The sequence below is a fragment of the Lynx canadensis genome, chromosome A3 (genome assembly GCF_007474595.2).
Source record: "Lynx canadensis isolate LIC74 chromosome A3, mLynCan4.pri.v2, whole genome shotgun sequence".
NCBI lineage: Eukaryota > Metazoa > Chordata > Mammalia > Carnivora > Felidae > Lynx > Lynx canadensis.
The window spans coordinates 11,529,986-11,549,218 of record NC_044305.1 but is presented as its reverse complement, the minus strand read 5'-3'; the positions used below and the strand labels follow the sequence as shown (position 1 = coordinate 11,549,218).

Here is a 19,233-nt window from a genome sequence, read left to right as displayed (position 1 = left end):
TCTGCTTCAATGTGCATAGCTGTAAAATGGGGATAGTGGAACCTAAGTCATAGGCTGCAATGAGGATTTATGTAAAATGCCTAGAATGATAAGCACAAAAAAAGTTCACTATTAATATTTCAATCCTGTCCTTTTGTCTCTGTGACCACGTGTATAAGCTCGTGGTAAGTTCATCTCAAGAGCCCAAACTGGAGGCGGTCAAACTGAAGCCCAGGTCTGGGGCTCCCCTGCCAGGGTCTGGCGGCAGCTACAAGGCTAACAGAGAGTCTTGTAAATACCTACAGCACGTCTCTGCCTCTGCCAAGGCAACCCCATCCCTGGAGGGGAGACAAGGCATATTTGGCTGGAAAGAGATCAGATGCATGGATGCCTGCCATAGGAACAGAAAAAAGAAACAGTAAAGTGTAAACATGGCCCCCCTTGGGCTGCTGCATATACGTGCCAAGTTATTTATTGGTGAAAAGATGCTCACATGGATCGCTAAAAATAATCCTCTTGCATTCAATTAACCGGGTTAACAAACAGGATTTATTTGCCCTGTGTAGTCTACAGACTGTGAGGCCTCTGTGGCCTTTCAGAGTGGAAGTGTAATTGATCAATGATTATCCTGGTTAAGAAAACCTGGTTAGAATTGTTAGGGAGCCTGCCTTTTAACAAGATGTATCTTTTGGTAAATGGGCTGGCCACAAGAGCCAATTTGGTGCAGTAGAAAGTGGAGAAAGTTGGAATTCAAAACATCTGGGCTGCAGGTCTGCCGCCTTCTTGTGAGATTCAGGTCTCAACTACCTCAGGAAGCCTCAGCTTCCCTGTCTACACAGAGCAGGAGTTGGGCCCCATCACCAGGGCCAGGAAGTGTGTGTACACAACACTGAAAAACGGTGACTTCCTGAGGGAGCCGAGCCTCCCATTTCTGCTTTCACTGGGCCAGTTCAGGGTGGCCGTGGCCTGTCTTCAACGCCTCTTGTCATCGCTACTTTCCCTTCTTAGCGTCAGCATGAATTAATGATTCTGTCTTGTTTCCACTGTACTTTTAAGGTGCTCTTAGAAATAAGGCAGATTTTTTTTTGGAACGTAAGCTGGTACAGCCACTCTGGAAAACAGTATGGAGTTTCTTCAAAAAACTAAAAATAGAACTACCCTATGACCCAGCAATTGCACTACTCGGCATTTATCCAAGGGATACAGGTGTGCTGTTTCGAAGGGACACATGCACCCCCATGTTTATAGCAGCTCTATTTTTTTTTTAATTTTTTTTCAACGTTTATTTATTTTTGAGACAGAGAGAGACAGAGCATGAATGGGCGAGGGGCAGAGAGAGAGGGAGACACAGAATCGGAAACAGGCTCCAGGCTCCGAGCCATCAGCCCAGAGCCCGACGCGGGGCTCGAACTCACGGACCGCGAGATCGTGACCTGGCTGAAGTCGGATGCTTAACCGACTGCGCCAGCCAGGCGCCCCTATAGCAGCTCTATTGACAATAGCCCAAGTATGGAAAGAGCCCAAATGTCCATCGATGGATGAATGGATAAAGAAGATGTGGTATATATATACAATGGAGTATTACTCGGCAACCTAAAAGAATGAAATCTTGCCATTTGCAACTATGTGGATGGAACTGGAGGGTGTTATGCTAAGTGAAATTAGTCAGAGAAAGACAAACATCATATGACTTCACTCATATGAGGACTTTAAGACACGAAACAGATGAACATAAGGGAAGGGAAACAAAAATAATCTAAAAACAGGGAGGGGGACAAAACAGAAGAAACTCATAATATGGAGAACAAACACAGGGTTACTGGAGGGGTTGTGGGAGGGGGGATGGTCTACATGGGTAAGAGGCACTAAGGAATCTACTCCTGAAATCATTGTTGCACTGTATACTAATTTGGAAGGCAGCTATGCTCACCACTATACCACCAATACTATACTAATTTGGATGTAAATTAAAAAAAAAATAAAATAAAATAATAAACTGTCAACACTCGTAAAAAATAAAAAAAAAAGAAATAAGGCAGATTTTGGGGCACCTGGGTGGCTCAGTGGGATTTCGGCTCAGGTCATCATCTCACTGTTCGTGAGAACGAACGCTGTGTTGGGCTCTGTGCAGGCAGTGTGGAGCCTGCTTAGGGTTCTTCTCTCTCCCTCTCTCTCTGCCCCTCCCTCACATGCACTCTCTCTCTCTCTCCCCTTTTCTCTCAAAATAAATACATAAACTTAAAAAAAAATTTTCTGTTTGTAGCTCAGGAGTGGTCTCCCTTTAAAATTTGTTTGCCTAAAAAATAAAAGTAAGTAAAATTTGCCTAAGTTTAAAGAAAAGGCAACTCGATTTGGGGTAAAATATTAAGTAATAGTGATGACAGTCATGATTTAAATCGAGGAAACACCTGCAGTGACACAAGGCCTGTTCCAGTTCTTCCGGGCTCTGGATGGGACTTCCACATTTTCCAGATTCCCCTCCTCTCACCCTCCCTCCCAGCCTCCGGTCCGAGGGCCAGGAGGAGTGGCCCATCCTCTGGCCCCTCCCCAGCCTCGCGCCCTTCCCATAAGCCACGCCCCAAGTGCCCCGGGCGGCACAGCGTTTCACCCCGTCCCTCCCACCGTGGGCCGCGAGCCCCGCCCCCAGCGCGCGCCAGCCTACAACCTCCGCCCCGCCCCCTCGGGCTCCTCCTTCTCGGCCGCCGTTGCGCCGCTCTGCGCGGCAGCAAGATGGCGGCGCAACAGCAGGACCGTGAGGGTGGTGCGCAGCTGGCTGGGCCCGCTGCGGAGGCCGACCCCCTGGGCCGCTTCACGTGTCCTGTGTGCTTAGAAGTGTACGAGAAGCCGGTGCAGGTGCCCTGTGGTCACGTGTAAGCGGCAAGCCTGGGCCTGGTCGGGGGGAGTCTGGTAGGGAGGGGCGAGACCGGGCTGGGAGGGTTCCGGTGCGGAAGCTCAAGGACCGGTCTACAGGCGGCTCTTCGCGGGGCCCTCCGGGGTTCCTGAAGGTCTGTGGAAGTTGGCGGGGCGTGCTTCTCCGCCCTGCTCGCTTCCAAGTATCCCGCCGTCTGTTGAGCGCCTACTCTGTTCCAGGCGGCCTGTCAGGCTCCTTCTCACCCCCGATAGTGGAGTGGCACCCTGCTGGGGATTAGGGAGGGTCTCAAGTCGGCCTCGGCCGTAGGTGGGGCGCCTGGCTGGCTCCATCGGTAGAGAGTGCGACTCTGGATCTCGAGTGGTCAGAGTTTACTTAAAAAAAAAAAAAAAAAGTCGGCCCTTAGCCGCAGTTTCTATTGACTACCCTGTGCGTCGCTCCTAAAGTAAGGCACGTATGGCGTCATGTCTCCAGTTCTGCCAAGTAATTCGAATGTGCACCGAAACTGGAAAAACGCTGAACTAGACTAAAAGAACAAAAGGGAAGTCTTGATAATAGATCTCACCAGTCTGCCTTTAACTGTGAAAGGGGTTGGGAGTTGCGGGTAGCGATTGTTGGCATTCCTACTTGTGTGCGAGGTTTGCTGCGTTTTTTGTTTGAGATTAACCTTCCGTGGCCTGCATGTTGCTCATACGCTGGTTAGGACGACTGAAGGAAATGTGTCTGAAAATGATAGTACAGACCCTGGGCTGGGGTAGGTGCCTTGAGGTTGGCGGGATTTGAACCCAAACCTTGCTCCATCAGACACACAAACACACCTAAGTTGAAACAACTGTAGAAAATGTGGCCACTTCTCGCCGCTGGGAGTTGGCATTTCCTCGGTGGTCTCCCGCAGTGCTTATCATGGGTATCACCTTGGTATCGTTTTTAGGACACCTTTGCTGGAGAGTAGGCACGATAGGCGCCTGCTGGGCCTCACAGGTATTCTTATTTGTGCTGCAGTCCTGCAGAGGAAGAGGGTTGGCAGCCATTTTGCAGGTGAGGGCATCGAGGCTCGCAGGGGGCAGGCTCACCATTGTCTGACCCTTCCCAGATGAACTGCAGGTGTCTCCTTGCCAGCCCAGAGAATGATTGGCACCTGGCAAGGGCTCTCCAGCCACACTGACTGCTTTTTGCTTCTTCAAGTCCTCTAAGCTCTTTCTGGCTTTGGGCTGTTCCCACTTGCAGCTGAGTTAGCCTGGAACTCTTCATACCCCATCTGCATCTCCCCTGCCAACTACTGCACATCCTTTCCAGACTTCAAGTCCCGGTTTAAGCCACCTCCCTTATCACCATCCCTACTTAAACTACTCTGCTTCACTCCTGGGGCTTCCTTCGTCCTTACACAGAGCAAAACTCGAGATCATGAGGGCAGTGACCATATCTGTATTGCCCCTCTCTGTGTCCCCAGTGCCTAACGTGTGTCTGAGCATCCATCTTCCAATCTTCCATTCAGCCAACTAAAGTGTGTGCTCACTATGTGCCAGATTCTTGGGGCGTAGTAAGAAACAAGGTGATAGTGCCCTCAGTTTACAGTCTAGTGAATTGATGGTAGGTGAGACTAACAAGTGTTCAAAGTATTGTGAAAATTCATTGTGCGGTGGGAGGATATTACAGGGATCAAAGTGGTGTGGATGAGTAGGGGAGCGATTGGGTAATGGGTGGATGAACCAAGAAATTGGCGGTGGAAGCAAACTCATGTGAGTTACGGTGGAGGCTAGATAGCGTTCTCATTGAATCCTCTTTTCCTTGGATCAGCCCTCCTTTCTACATTTACCTAATTTTGGACCAATTCATTGGATTTCTTTTCTTTACTTTTTTTTTTTTTTTTGATAGAGACAGACTGAGCAGGGGAGGGGCAGAGAGGGAGAGACAGAATCGCAGGCAGGCTCCGTGCTATCAGTAAAGAGCCAGTCTCAGGGCTTGATCTTAAGAGATAATGACCTGAGGCAAGATTGACCTTGCCCGCTCTTAACTCTCAGTTAATCGACTAGGCCGCTCAGGCGCGCCTCATTGGATTTCATTTACCATTAATGTTTATAAAGAGGCTTGATCTAGTGCAATTTAGCAACTGAAGAGCAGCAAAATTCGAGGTTTTATTGAGCCACATGAACCTTCCCCAGGTCAGAGGTCAAGGGGGAAGTACTGGGTTTTAAACCTTGGCTCTTTTCTATACTCACCAGGCTAGTTCGAGGTGTTCATCAACTCTGCTGATTGAAGACAGATAGATGCACCCCTGTGAGGGGAGCTAAGTCTCCCTTAGCTCTAGCCAAGTGCTTTTTGCTCAGCAAAAAGTGGCAGATATTTGCTAACGTCTATGCTTGGAAACCAGCATCTTTGTAGCTCTGGCTGGATGGGGCATTGAGTTTTTATAAAACTTTATTTCAAGCCCTAAATGACTGTGTCTCTGCAATTCAGTGGCATATAGCTGGAGAAGGGACTTTGTACATACCGCTGTAACAGAAAGGGTGGAGCACCTAGAAGACTGGACTAGATCAAGGCCCATAAATAAAAAAGGGAAACGGAAAGCCAGCCCAAGACACAGGAACCATTTAAAACCAGGCTTGCAAAGGAAATGGTCAACAAAACTAAAAGGCAAACAACAATGGGAGATGATATTTGCAAATGACATCGGATAAAGAGTATAAAAACCTATAAAGAATTTACCAAACTTAACACCCAAAAAACCAAATAATCCAGTGAAGAAATGGGCAGAAGACATGAATAGACACTTTTCCAAAGAAGACATCCAGATGGCCAACAGACACATGAAAAGATGCTCAACGTCACTCCTCATCAGGGAAATACAAATCAAAACCACATTGAGATACCACCTCACACCTGTCAGAGTGGCTAAAATTAACAACTCAGGAAACAACAGATGCTGGGGAAGATGTGGAGAAAAAGGAACCCTCTTGCACTGTTGGTGGGAATGCAAACTGGTGCAGCTGCTCTGGAAAACAGTGTGGAGATTCTTCAAAAAATTGAACTACCCTACGACCCAGCAATAGCACTACTAGGAATTTATCCAAAGGATACAGGAGTGCTGATTCATAGGGGCACATGTACCCCGATGTTTACAGCAGTGCTTTCAACAATAGCTAGATTATGGAAAGAGCTTAAATGTCCGTTAACTGATGAGTGGATAAAGAAGATGTGGTTTATATATACAATGGAATACTACTTGGCAACGAGAAAGCATGGAATCATGCCATTTGCAACAACATGGTTGGAACTGGAAGGTGTTACGCTAAGTGAAATAAGTCAGAGAAAGGCATATGTTTTCACTCATGTGGAACTTTAGAAACTTAACAGAAGACCATGGGGGAAGGGAAGGGGAAAAAAAAACAGGGAAGCAAACCATAAGAGACTCTTAAATACAGAGAACAAACTGAGGGTTGATGGGTGGGGAGAGGGGAAAATGGGTGATGGGCATTGAGGAGGGGACTTCATGGGATGAGTACTGGGTGTTGTATGTAAGCAATGAACCACGGGAATCTACCCCCAAAACCAAGAGCACACTTTACACACTGTATGTTAGCCAGTTTGACAATACATTACGTTAAAAAAAAAAAAAAAAAAAAAAGGCTTGCATGTTGGGCATGTCTCCGGCACAGAGTGGCTTGTGCATATTTGGTTAACGAGCTGTGTATCCTGGTGTGTGCTTGAAGGAAGGCTTGAAGCTGCTTTTACCTACCATCTAGGCTTCGTTTCTCTGGGACCCTCAGTTCTCTTGGGTTACTCTGGTGATCTGCCTTTGAGAAGAGGTACAATAAGTGATGGCCACAAGACCCTGTCTACCTCTCCAACCTAATCACTTACCCTCTCTCAGTGGTCTACCCATCATGGTCCCGAAGCCTCCCTTCCTGCTTTTGGGAAACCCCTTTGCACTTGGTATATCATCTCTGTGTGTACCTCTTTGTGTCCAGGTCTGTGTAGCTGTGTCCTCATAGTTTTGGGTCTCAGCTCAGAGGCAGAGGGCCAGAGAAAGAGAATCCAAAGCAGGCCTCACATTCAGCACGGAGCCTGACTCAGGGCTTGTTCCCACAACCCAGGGATCGTGATCTGAGCCAAATCAAGAGTCAGTCACTCAACTGACTGAGCCGCCCAGGTGCCACTCAAATATTACTACCTCTTTAAAGAAGCTCTGTATGATCTATGTCGGCTGATCTCTTTGCCTTGTTTTATTTCCTTCGTATACTTCATCTGTATTGCAAATTAACATTTGTGTTTTTCTCCACTTTGGAATATAAACATCAGGGTGCCTGGGTGGCTCAGTCGCTTAAGCATCGGACTCCAGCTCAGGTCATGATATCACCGTCTGTGAGTTTGAGCCCCGCGTCGGGCTCTGTGCTGACAGCTCAGAGCCTGGAGCCTGCTTCATATTCTGTATCTCCCTCTTTCTCTGCCCCTTCCCTGCTTGCTCCCTCTTGCTCTCTCAAAAATAAATAAACATTAAAAAAAAAAAATCAAGACTGGGCTTTTGTTTCCTTCTCTGCTTTACTCTCAGTGATGAATCACTAGGCCCCCTCACCTTCTTCCAGCCTGGTCTGTTTCGTGTGGCAGTGTTAACACCTAGCTTAATGACAAAGAGGAAGAAAATCCTTAGAGACAGTAAAAATTTGTGAGATGCACAGGTTACCTTTGATGATACGTGTTGAATTCTTCCTAACAGATTTTATTATCCTGCCTTAAGTGTCTCAGGTTGGGTATGTAGCTGGGCTATTTTCATGTCTTAGTGTCCATTCTTTCTGTGTGTCCGTTCATTCTTATCTCAGCATTATTACCTGCCTAGTTTCAGGATAGAAACTTGGCCATCTTTGACTTTCCTTCTCCAAACTCAGTAAGCTACCAAGTACTGCTGACTCCCCCTCTGAATCATTTCTTCAGTTAATTCACTGTTGCCTCAGGCCCTCAGAATTCCTTGCCTTAGCTATCTGTTTGGTTCTACTTCAAGGCTCCTGTCTTTCCTCACCTTAAAAAAAAAAAAATGAAAACCAAGAACTCTATTGTCCATGATAACCTCAGCTATTTTTCTAAAACTTGGATTTGGCCTTGTTGACTGATATCTTTAAACATCTGGGTTCCTACTGTTTCTGAGGAAAAGTGTTAGACTTTTATTTCCTTAGGTGCATCATGAATTTTTTAAGTCTAAGGGCCTAGAGTATTCTTCCCTTCTGCAGTTGAGCTCTTTCTTCTAAGGCTGTTTCATGAATGCTGCCTTTGAAGTCTTACCAGCCCTGACCTCCTTGGGTCACAACTAGTTGGTCTTCTCTCTGTGTCCTCGTGGTGCTTTATATTCACCTCTAATGGTAGCACCTCGTGTTTGTGGTGCATTTCACAGGTGCTTGACACTGTACTAAGAAGGGTCTGCTATCCATATCCCATTCCAGTAATCCCAGAGGTAGCTACTGCCGTCTCCATTTCACAGAGGAAAAACCGAGGTTCAGGAAAACCCCCAGATCCCTCAGTGGCAGGTGCTGAGGTTTGAAGACTGTGCCATGACCCCTCTCACCGTGTACCATGATAGTTGGCGTTTTGTTTTGCATTTGTTTCTGTTGGTGGACCTGTGTGTGCTTTGCAGGACCTCCACCCCCTGCTTTTCTGGCCTGGGAGGACTCTGCATTTGAATCAGGAGTTAGGGAGCAACGTGTTTTTAACCCATTACTCATTGACGTCTTTTTAAAAGTTTATCCATTTTTGTTGTCTTGTCTCCACGATGCATGACGCAGGTTCTCTGTGTGTCTTGTTCTAGCTTTTGCTCTGCATGCCTGCAGGAATGTCTGAAGCCGAAGAAGCCTGTCTGTGGGGTGTGTCGCAGCGCTCTGGCACCTGGCGTCCGAGCCGCGGAGCTCGAGCGGCAGATCGAGAGCACAGAGACTTCTTGCCATGGCTGCCGTAAAAATGTATGTGGAAGTAAAACGGAAGTCGGTGTCCTTCTGCGATGAGGGGGTAAAACACAGAGCTGTTGCCACGTGTTTCTCAAGTTAGAGCATGACTAGGTGACTAACAGCACGTGTGCATGCTAGTTATCTGCAGCCGTGGCTGTGCTGTTTGATTTTAATACCTTTATTGGTTTTGATTTGCTTTTTTAAGAGTTGGTTTAGTATATTATATATCGTAGCTTTGGAAACTAAAACGTTATCCCATTTTGTTCCTTTAAAAGACGCGCTTTTCCAAGATTATGCGTAACTTTAGATTATAATGACAATGCTATTTATTTATTTCTTTTTAAATATGTATTTATTTTGAAGGAAGGAGCACACACACGCGTTTGCAAGCTGGGAAGGGTCAGAGGAAACCCCAACAGGCTCCACACTGTCAGCGCATAACCTGACGCAGGGCTCTGTCTCCTGAACCATGAGATCAGGATTTGGATGCTTAACTAACTGAGCCATCCAGGAGCCTTTGTTTCTTAATTGTTTTAACATAAGATGAGGTCATCTCAAAAAAGTTATCTGCTGTAATGAGTTTGAGGGAAAATTTTGTCATCTGTGTCAATATAGATATAAAACTTAATATTTGAACTTTTTAGCACTTGATAGGAATCATGACATAAAGGTCAGTATGAAATTATTTGATTATAATAGCAATACCAAACATTTGAAGTGCATCCATTCTGTTGTACAATCTTGTTAGAATCCAGTGTATTTAACATCTATAATAAAGGAGAAATATTATTCTTATTTTCCAAGAGATACACACAGCCTTACAGGTTTTAAAATCATTATGATTTTCTTAATTTCAGATCATACAAAAGTATAAAATAATGTAGGCTTGTTTCCTACTCTAGAGATTATCTTTTTATTTTTTTAATGTATTTATTTTGAGAGGGGGTATGAGTGAATGGGGGTGGGGGCGGGGGCAGGGGCAGAGAGACAGAATCCCAAGCAGGTTCCATGCTGTCAGCACAGAGCCTAGCACAGGGCTCAGCACAGGGCTCAATCCCACACACTGTGAGATCGTGACCTGAACCAAAATCAAGAGTCATATGCTTAACCAACTGAGCCACCCAGGTGCCCCCAGAGATGACCTCTTTACAAGTGATTCAGTTTAGGAGGCTGCAAAACATTTTTTGCCCTTTGACAAACGCAGATCTAAGGTTTTTACCAAATACAGTTGTCAGAATTTTACAAAATAGGATCATAGTATATAAATCTAGAGCTTTTTCTCATTTTTGAAAAAAATTTTTCACTTAATGACTTACTGGTGTAACGTGTCAGTTTCGTTACTTTAACACATTAGTGTGGATGGCCGTAGGATGGATATACGTTCCCATCTCCTTCCTTTCAGATTGATTTAGCACTAAGGGTACACAGTGGCTACTGTTCTGAACAGGGATATTTACCATCCCTTTTAATTGGGAGCTCTTTGGTTGGCAGCTCGAAGTCAAGTTCTTTAGCTGGAGGTAAGACAGAAAGAAGCATTATGGTAAACCAGAGCTCAAATATTGAAACTTCCTTTTTTTCTTGTGCCTTCCTTTAATTTTGGAACTCAGGATATTGAAATGAAGTTACCCGTTACTTTATGCGTGATGGATTTTTCTTTTTCTGTATACTTTTGATATTCTCCATTTTAAAGATTAATGTTTGTATTGTATCATATCTCTACGTGTATTCTGCCTCAGAAAATGTTTATCTTCCCTTTACCTCCCCTTTTTCTTCATTCCTTATACTTTTTCTTTCTTTTTAGAACACCTGTGATGAAGGAGAGTGCTTCATCTCTTTTCAACTTGTAAAGGCTAGATTCTGTAGGAGAAATAGAATTCACATTTCTGGATTTCTGTTTTTTGTTTTTGTTTTTTAAATATTATTTACCACAGTCTGGAATTCTGTACCTTAACTAGAATTACTGGTCTTTATCTCTTATACTTAAATGATTACTTTTTGCTGCTGCACATAATAGAATGTGGTTCTTGGCTTGCTGTGAAGAGGCTAGTTTAAATGCTATGTGTAAAACTTTTAAACCTTCCCTGGGTTTGGAGTGTGTCTGAGCAGAGAGCATACCTTGAATACAAAAACCTCTAGGAGAGTTATTTTCGAGTGGAAGCAGACATCCTGGATTGGTCAAGTAAGACATCAGCTTTGGTATTAACAGAGCCCCTGCAGCAAACGTGGTTTTAGCCCTGTCAGCATAGCTGGGAGTCTGGTGAGATTGTTTGCCAGGGTGGTACAGGTCTGGTTTTCACCTTGCCCTTGTTTTGGGATTATGTGGGACCTGGTCCAAGGTCTGACTAACCTGTGGGCTGTCATTCTTCCTAAGTTCTTCCTATCCAAGATCCGGGCCCACGTGGCTACCTGTTCCAAATACCAGAATTACATCATGGAAGGTGTGAAGGCCACCACCAAGGATGCCTCCCTTCAACCAAGGTGAATGACTCCCTCAGGTGGAGGTCCTCTTCTGCTATGAAGACAGTGGACACTTTGCATGTTTCAGGGTTTAGTTGTAGGAGTTTGGGGAAGTGGATGTATAGTTATTATTCAGATGTATGCTGGCTACGGATGTATAACTATTATCTGTCCGTTTTCGTTTTGGGGTGGGGTGTGGAGAACTCTGATGTTCACTTCAAATGTTAGCTCTGCTATGAAGTTATGTTCAAAACAGTTGATGTGCTTCTGAGGTAATTGTCAGAATCCCTGTCATAACACTTTGAACTCTGCTCCTTTTTGGAGGTATGGAGATTGAAGTGTGGAAGGGTACTCACAAAGAGATTTCTTCTGTTCTGCCTTTCATCTTCCAGGAACGTCCCAAACCGTTACACCTTCCCTTGCCCGTACTGTCCCGAGAAGAACTTTGATCAGGAAGGGCTAGTGGAACACTGCAAGCTGTCCCATAGCACGGACACCAAATCTGTGGTAAGAGGAGCTTTTTATGGAAAAAAATTAAACAGAAAAATGAATAGGAGTAGTGCAGCGAACTCCTGTGTACCCTTCACCTAGATTCACAGATTGGTAACATTTTACAGTATATGCTTAATGATACTCTGGGTGATACTCTACATTTTGCTAGCCATTCAATAATAAGTTACAGATACCATGACCTTTTGTCCTACACACTTCAGCATATACCTTCTAAGAACAAGAGCATTTTCTTCGAAAATCACGTTTTTTGTGTTTGTCACACTCAGGAGATGTAACTTTGACATAATCTGATATCTAATATAAAATTCATGTTTAAATTTTAACAATTGTAGGGGTGCCTGGCCAGCTCACTTGGTGGAGTATGCGACTCTTGATGTCGGGGTCGTGAGTTGGAGCCCCACGTTGGGCCTAGAGATTACTTTAAAAAAAAAAAAAAAAAAAAGTGGACTGCCCTTGAATTTTAACCATTGTTACGTCCTTCATAGCAATATCCTCCTGCCCCCAAGTCCTTGATCTGTGTGTTACACGTAATTGTCATGTCTCTGGTGCTAGGTCTTTCTTTGCCTTCCATGACCTTAACATTTTTAAAGAGGACAGGCCAGTTGTTTTGTAAGAGGTCCTTGGATTTCGGTTTGTGTGTTTTTTCATCGTTAGAAGCAGGGACGTTCCATAAGCGATGTGTCCTCTAGGTGCCGCTTCAGGGGTCATGTGATCTCTGTTGGCCCCTTTGTCGGATCGCTTGGTGTCCACCAGGTATCTTCTGTGTAAAGCTGTCATTTTCCTTTTGAGAGTAGTATCTTTATAGTTGTGGGGAAAGGGAATGTATATGAAATTATGGTGCACCTGAGCGGCTTAGTCAGTTAAGCATCCGACTTCAGCTCAGGTCATGATGTCACAGTCTGTGGGTTCGAGCCCCGTGTCGGGCTCTGTGCTGACAGCTCAGAGCCTGGAGCCTGCTTCAGATTCTGTATCTTCCTCTCTCTCTGCCCCTCTCCCACTCATGATCTGTCTCTCAAAAATAAATAAACATTAAAAAAAAATTACTAGGAAAGTGTTTATCACTCCTTTAAGTATCACAGACTGGTACGTAGGGTTTTTTTGTGTTTTTTTTTTTTAATGTTTGAATGTGGTCCTTTTCAGTAGTATTACCCTTTCCTCTTTTTCCTTTCAAGTAAGTTCTATACCCAACATTGCGGTTTCTGGTACTACAACCTAATTTTCTCTTTTTTCCCCTCCTTTGGCTTTCTGACATTCCTGTGGTTATTTTGTCTCTGTTGAAGCCTCTCTTCCTTCATCCATTGGCCCTCTGTTCTATCCCTTCTCCCTTTACAGAACTCCTTCTTAACTGTTGATGTTTCAGCCCTTCCCTTTGGAAGTGACCTCCTCCTTAGTCTCCTGACCTGACCCATGATCTAGCCCCATATCCACAGCTGCCTGCCCAGCTCCTTCCACCAGGAATCTTCCACCATTTCAGATTCGTCTTTTGCTAATCCCTTTTGTTACGATACCTTCCTTATTACTGGTGGAGTTCCATCTCTAAGCTGACCACTGAGGCCTGCTTCTCCCTGTCCCAGCTCCTCTCTGTCCATCTCTGAATTTTCCATTCTAGCCAGCTGATCGCCTGTAATGCCTGTACTGCTGACTCCTGGCCTTTCCTCTGTGCCACTGCCAGTCTTGTGGAGCACCCTTTCATGTTGTGTCTTTCCAAATACCTCCCAGTCTTCAACGCCCAAACTGACTTCTTTATTATTTTATTTTATTTTCATTTTATTTCATTTTTGTTTTTATTTTTTAATTTACTTAATTTATATCCAAGTTAGTTAGCATATAGTGCAACAGTGATTTCAGAAGTAGATTCCTTAATGCCCTTTACCTATGTAGCCCATCTCCCCCAACCCCTCCAGCAACCCTCTGTTCTCTATATTTAAGAGTCTCTTATGTTTTGTCCCCCTCCCTATTATATTATTTTTGCTTCCCTTCCTTTGTGTTCATCTGTTTAGTATCTTAAATTCCTCATATGAGTGAGGTCATATATTTGTCTTTCTCTAATTTCACATAGCATAATACCCTCCATTTCCATCCATGTAGCTGCAGATAGCAAGATTTCATTCTTTTTGATTGTCGAGTAATACTCCATTGTGTGTGTGTGTGTGTGTGTGTGTGTGTGTGTGTATACCACATCTTTATCCATTCATCTATCAATGGACATTTGGGCTCTTTCCATACTTTGGCTATTGTTGATAGTGCTGCCATAAACATGGGGGTGCATGTGTCCCTTTGAAACAGCACACCTGTATCCCGTGGATAAATGCCTAGTAGTGCAATTGCTGGGTCATAGGGTAGTTCTATTTTTAATTTTTTGAGGAACCTCCGTACTGTTTTCCAGAGTGGCTGCACCAGTTTGCATTCCCACCAGCAGTGCAAAAGAGATCCTCTTTCTGCGCATCCTCACCAACATCTGTTGTTGCCTGAGTTGTTAATGTTAGCCATTCTGACAAGTGTGAGGTGGTATCTCCCTGATGAGTGATGTTGGGCATTTTTTCATGTGTCTGTTGGCCATCTGGATGTCTTTGGAGAAATATCTATTCATGTCTTTTGCCCATTTCTTTACTGGATTATTTGGTTTTTGGGTGTTGAATTTGATAAGTTCTTTATAGATTTTGGGTACGAACCCTTTATCTGATATGTTTGCAAATATCTTCTCCCATTCTGTTGGTTGCCTTTTAGTTTTGCTGATTGTTTCCTTCTCTGTGCAGAAGCTTTTTATTTTGATGTGGTCCCCATAATTCCCAAATCGACTTCTTATATGAGGGCTTTTCAACGTCAGCCCTCTCGTCTCAGCATTTACTTTGTAAAAATAGCACAGAAGGTTGTGTTTTACTTCCTCAGGTTATTGTTCATTTGTCATTTCCTTGTTTTTCTTTGTGCTTTTGGATCATTTTGTGTGCTGGGTCAGAAGGCCATAGTCTAGGCCCCTACTGGGCTGACACATTGTCCTGACCACAGTAGGGGATCAGGAAAGGGTAGTATCATGGCCAAAGCCGTTAGGCACTCTCACGTGTCATTTGACCTGAGTGGGAGACTGACAGTGTTTTCTGGGATACGAACGTACCTGTGAAGGAGTGGCCAGGCCCTAAACTGATGTGTCAGGAAAGCTGCCCTGGAAGAAAGGCCAGATACGGGCCACATAGGGCTAATGTTAGCTCAAAGGTCAGGTGCCTGAGACCGTGCTTTTTTGTTGAAAGGTTTGTCCGATATGTGCCTCGATGCCTTGGGGAGACCCCAACTACCGCAGCGCCAACTTCATAGAGCACATCCAGCGCCGGCACCAGTTTTCTTACGACACTTTTGTGGTGAGTCTGGAGCCCGGGGCCCGATCTCTCCCCTGGGGTAACAGCACAACAACATCCTTTCTCTTACCTGGAAAGCTGTGGGTCCCATTGTTGAGTTTTGTCATTGATGTGATGGGCTCTCTGGAACAGCAGCTGTGTGGTCTATGTTCGTGAGCCCACTGAGTGGTCAGAGCCTTTGTTGTGTCTACAGTGAGACACGATGTAAGATTGCGCCTGGGTTTTCTTCCAGAGGTTTTTCCCACTTTCTTTTGGTATGTGTAGTTTCTACCCGTTCCAGCACCTGGCTTGGGATCCTGAAGCTCAGATGCCCATGGGGACCAGGCAGGTAATGGAAATGGTCTCCCTGAGGATTTGCAAGCCAGACGGCACCTGACGCATGTCATGCTGCCATCAGCTCCCGCTGACAGCAGTGTGTAGAGACACAGGCACAGCATTGCCAGCTTTCTCCGTCTGTCCCAACCCCAAGAAGCTGGAAAGGCGGAATTCCATATGAAGTGTCACATGTTTTTTAGAGCATCTTAGGTCAAAACACATCCACTTGCCAAAAGTAGTCATCCGGTTTGTGTCTTTTCCCTAGTGCTGAGTGGTTTGAAGGGACCCACTGTTGTGTTAGCATTCTAGTAATAGATAAATTTGGCCAAACCCTTGAAGTAGAACGTTTGTTTATATATATATATATATATATATATATATATATATATATATATATATATATATATATGTATGCTGTGAGGATTTTAGAACAGCATTCAGTCTTAATGGCTGTGTTTCAGGACCCAAGAAGGAAAGCATGACTCTTTCCTAAGTTGTCCTAAGAATGTGTATTCTCAGTCTAAGAGAGTGTCTGAGATCCAGACTTCCCAATAACTGTCCTTTTTGTTAGTGCCCTGAAGACAGATGAAATTCCCGAGTTGTAATCAAGTAGGTAATTTGGCCTCGTTGAATTAAAAGTCCAGTTTCACTGCAGTGAAAGTCCTCCCATGTGAGCACTCGGTCTGTGCCAGGCCCGCGCACAGGTGCCCTGTGGTCCTCACAGTCCCCGTCTAAGGGAGCCATCAGTGTTCTCATCCTCAGGAGGAGGCGGCAGAGGCCCAGAGAGGTCGAGCGGTTTGCCCAGAGCTCCGTGGCTGGCACCAGAAACAAGCTGGGATCCATGCTGGGCCAGGCGTCTCCGGAGCCTGTCACTGGGCCGCCCCGCTTCCCCCATTGAACGACAGTCTTTGCGGCTGTGACAGGTGCCGGGGCCAAGGGTCTGTGTTTCGCCCTCAGGATTACGATGTTGATGAAGAGGACATGATGAATCAGGTGTTGCAGCGCTCCATCATCGATCAGTGAGCGGTGTCTACTGTCCAGCTCGTGCTCCAGAGCGTCCGTTGTGTGTTGGGCGTGGAACCTGTGACTCCTACACCTTCAATGTACAACAGACCTGGAAGTGAGCTGTGGTCACTTCTGACAGGGAAAAAGGTCCCCAGGTCAGAGCCGTCCCTTCCTTTGGGGTCTCCCCTACTGTTAACTCTGTCATGTGTCTGGTCTCTTGATTGCCCTCAGCTGCTCCCTGGAGTTTCTGCTTCCCCTTCTGGAAGAGAATCCAGGTTCTCCACCTACCCTTGTTTCACTCTCGTTCCTCCCCTTTAGTGTGCATCTCTCAGGTCCTCTGAGCCAGCCAGGACCTGTTCTGGGTCACGAATAGCACAAACGAGACCAGCACCTCCCTCCTCTCCTTGTCCCTGAGGTGAGGTGTGTGAGCTCTGGCAAACGTGTGTCCCATCGGTGGTGGAGCTCCTTCTGTGCTGCGGAGGTTCTGTTAGCTGGTCCTTAGCAGCAGCTGCCGGAAGCTGGAGTGTCCCTCCTGGGAAACATTGCAAAAGGCCTGTTGGGGTGAATGTTCTGGGTTTAGCATGATCCGATGCTGGAAGTTTTGATTAGTTCTATTTTCCTACCGCTCCTGCACACCCTTAGAGTTAACTGGTTCAGTCTTAAATGCCTGCATGGTGCCTTTTTTAGGATAAGGTGTAACCACATCTTTTTAGCGACAATAAGTGTTTCTAGGTTAGGAAAGTTAAACTCCATTTATCCATAAGTGGGGAGGAGGGTCAGCTAAGAGCAGTGCGAGGGCCATAGCTTTTTGGTTCTGATTTTCGAACTAACATGGTATTTTCAAAGGACTGCGTCATGTTTGCCTCTCTGTTTGGGAACCTGCTTACATTCTTGTCCTTGAGGCACGAGAAGGAGTCCTCACATGAATAAGAAGGAAGAAGTTTGGGGACTCCAGTAGATACTCTAGTTATTTTATCTTTTCTTTGGTAACTTAGATTAAACTGAGTATCTGAGTATTGCTTTTCTATCATAAATGGTTTCCTTATGAAACTGATTTCCATCTGTAAATCAGTGTGTGAAACCTGCCTTGTAAAGCAGAGGTCATGGGAAATCTGGTCTCACAGCCTGCTGTCTCCTTTTGACAAGACGCACTGTTAAAAAGGCAAACACAGCTCTTGTGAGCACTTGTTAATGGAAACTGCTGGAAACTAGCTCAAGAAACTTGAAGTTCACCATGTTTTGCGAATATTAATAAATACAAGGCTGAGAGCGGTGTCAGTCTAATCTGTAGGAACATAACCAAAAGACGTGGACTTAGGTTCATTGTTTCGTGTCAGACCTCTCTACTCTGAACATGGGAAGTTTTTCTGGTCAGTGGCTGAGGTTGTAAGTGGCAGGGAGCTTTGGGGCCTGTGAGCACCGCTGTTGTGGGCCTCTCCCTGCCTGCCAGTGGGGGCTGCAGACGCCTGGTGACCAGCAAAGACAGGGCCCTTTGCTAGGCAAAATAGTCTTTTCTAATGTGATGTTGCTTTGGAGGGCCCAAATGTTAAGGTCAGCGCCTTCACTGTGATTTCTGGAAAAAGTTCACTTAGCCCTCCCTGACTTGAGAGGTCTGAATCTGGAGGGAAATTTGACAAAGCCTTCATTTGAGGGAACGAATGACTGTCCATCTCACTAATGGTACCAAGAAACTGATTTCCTTGTATTAAGTGCACTTCATGTATTTCTAATAAGATGACTTTCCAGAAAGTGAAATTTGTTATGTTCTGGCTTTTAAAAGGTGAAATATAAATAAATTTCATAATTTATCCGATTGGCAAGCTGTAATGCCTGTTTTCATTAACCACTTTTTTTTTTTTTTTTTTTTTTTTTTTTTTTATAATTTCAAACGTTTATTTTGAGAGAGGGAGAGAGAAAATCCCAAGCAGGCCCTGCTGTCAGCACAGAGTCTGACACAGGGCTCGACCCCATGAACCTCGAGATCGTGACCTGAGCCAAAATCAAGAGTCGGACACTGAGGACTGAGCTACCCAGGTGTCCCTCATTAACCACCTTTTGCTGAGGTTTGGGCCTGAGGAGACTCCAGAAGATTGTTGCTCTTTCTTTTTTAAATTTTTTTTTTTTTCAACGTTTTTTATTTATTTTTGGGACAGAGAGAGACAGAGCATGAACGGGGGAGGGGCAGAGAGAGAGGGAGACACAGAATCGGAAACAGGCTCCAGGCTCTGAGCCATCAGCCCAGAGCCCGACGCGGGGCTCGAACTCACGGACCGCGAGATCGTGACCTGGCTGAAGTCGGACGCTTAACCGACTGCGCCACCCAGGCGCCCCTTGTTGCTCTTTCTAAGGAGACATTCTTGTTTGTCACAAGTCCCATCTGGCTCTGATCTTTGTTCTGACGCTTTAAATTTTTTTTTTTTTTTCAACGTTTTTTATTTTATTTTTGGGACAGAGAGAGACAGAGCATGAACTGGGGAGGGGCAGAGAGAGAGGGAGACACAGAATCGGAAACAGGCTCCAGGTTCCGAGCCATCAGCCCAGAGCCCGACGCGGGGCTCGAACTCACGGACCGCGAGATCGTGACCTGGTTGAAGTCGGACGCTTAACCGACTGCGCCACCCAGGCGCCCCAGTTCTGACGCTTTAATAGTGGGGCCTCACTGAGCTTGTCCTCTCTTGGAAATGAACACAACCCCTACTTGTCACAGCTGGGAGTTCTGGTGAGGCAAGAAGTGATCGTGCTCCATGAAATAAGGCTTTATTTAGACACGTGGCTTCAGCTCCATTCCAATGACTTAGCATCCCCGAGATGTTGT

General features: G+C 45.4%; 1 protein-coding gene across 1 annotated transcript; it reads left to right on the top strand.

Annotated features, from left to right (window-relative positions):
- The first annotated feature begins 2,684 nt into the window (after positions 1-2,684).
- RNF114 (ring finger protein 114) lies at positions 2,685-18,231 on the top strand. Its single transcript, XM_030309422.1, has 6 exons — positions 2,685-2,849; positions 8,643-8,793; positions 11,150-11,256; positions 11,628-11,742; positions 14,994-15,101; positions 16,371-18,231. Exons 1-6 carry the CDS (start codon positions 2,710-2,712, stop codon positions 16,434-16,436), a joined length of 687 nt encoding a protein of 228 aa, XP_030165282.1. The 5' UTR covers positions 2,685-2,709; the 3' UTR covers positions 16,437-18,231.
- Positions 18,232-19,233: the final 1,002 nt, after the last annotated feature.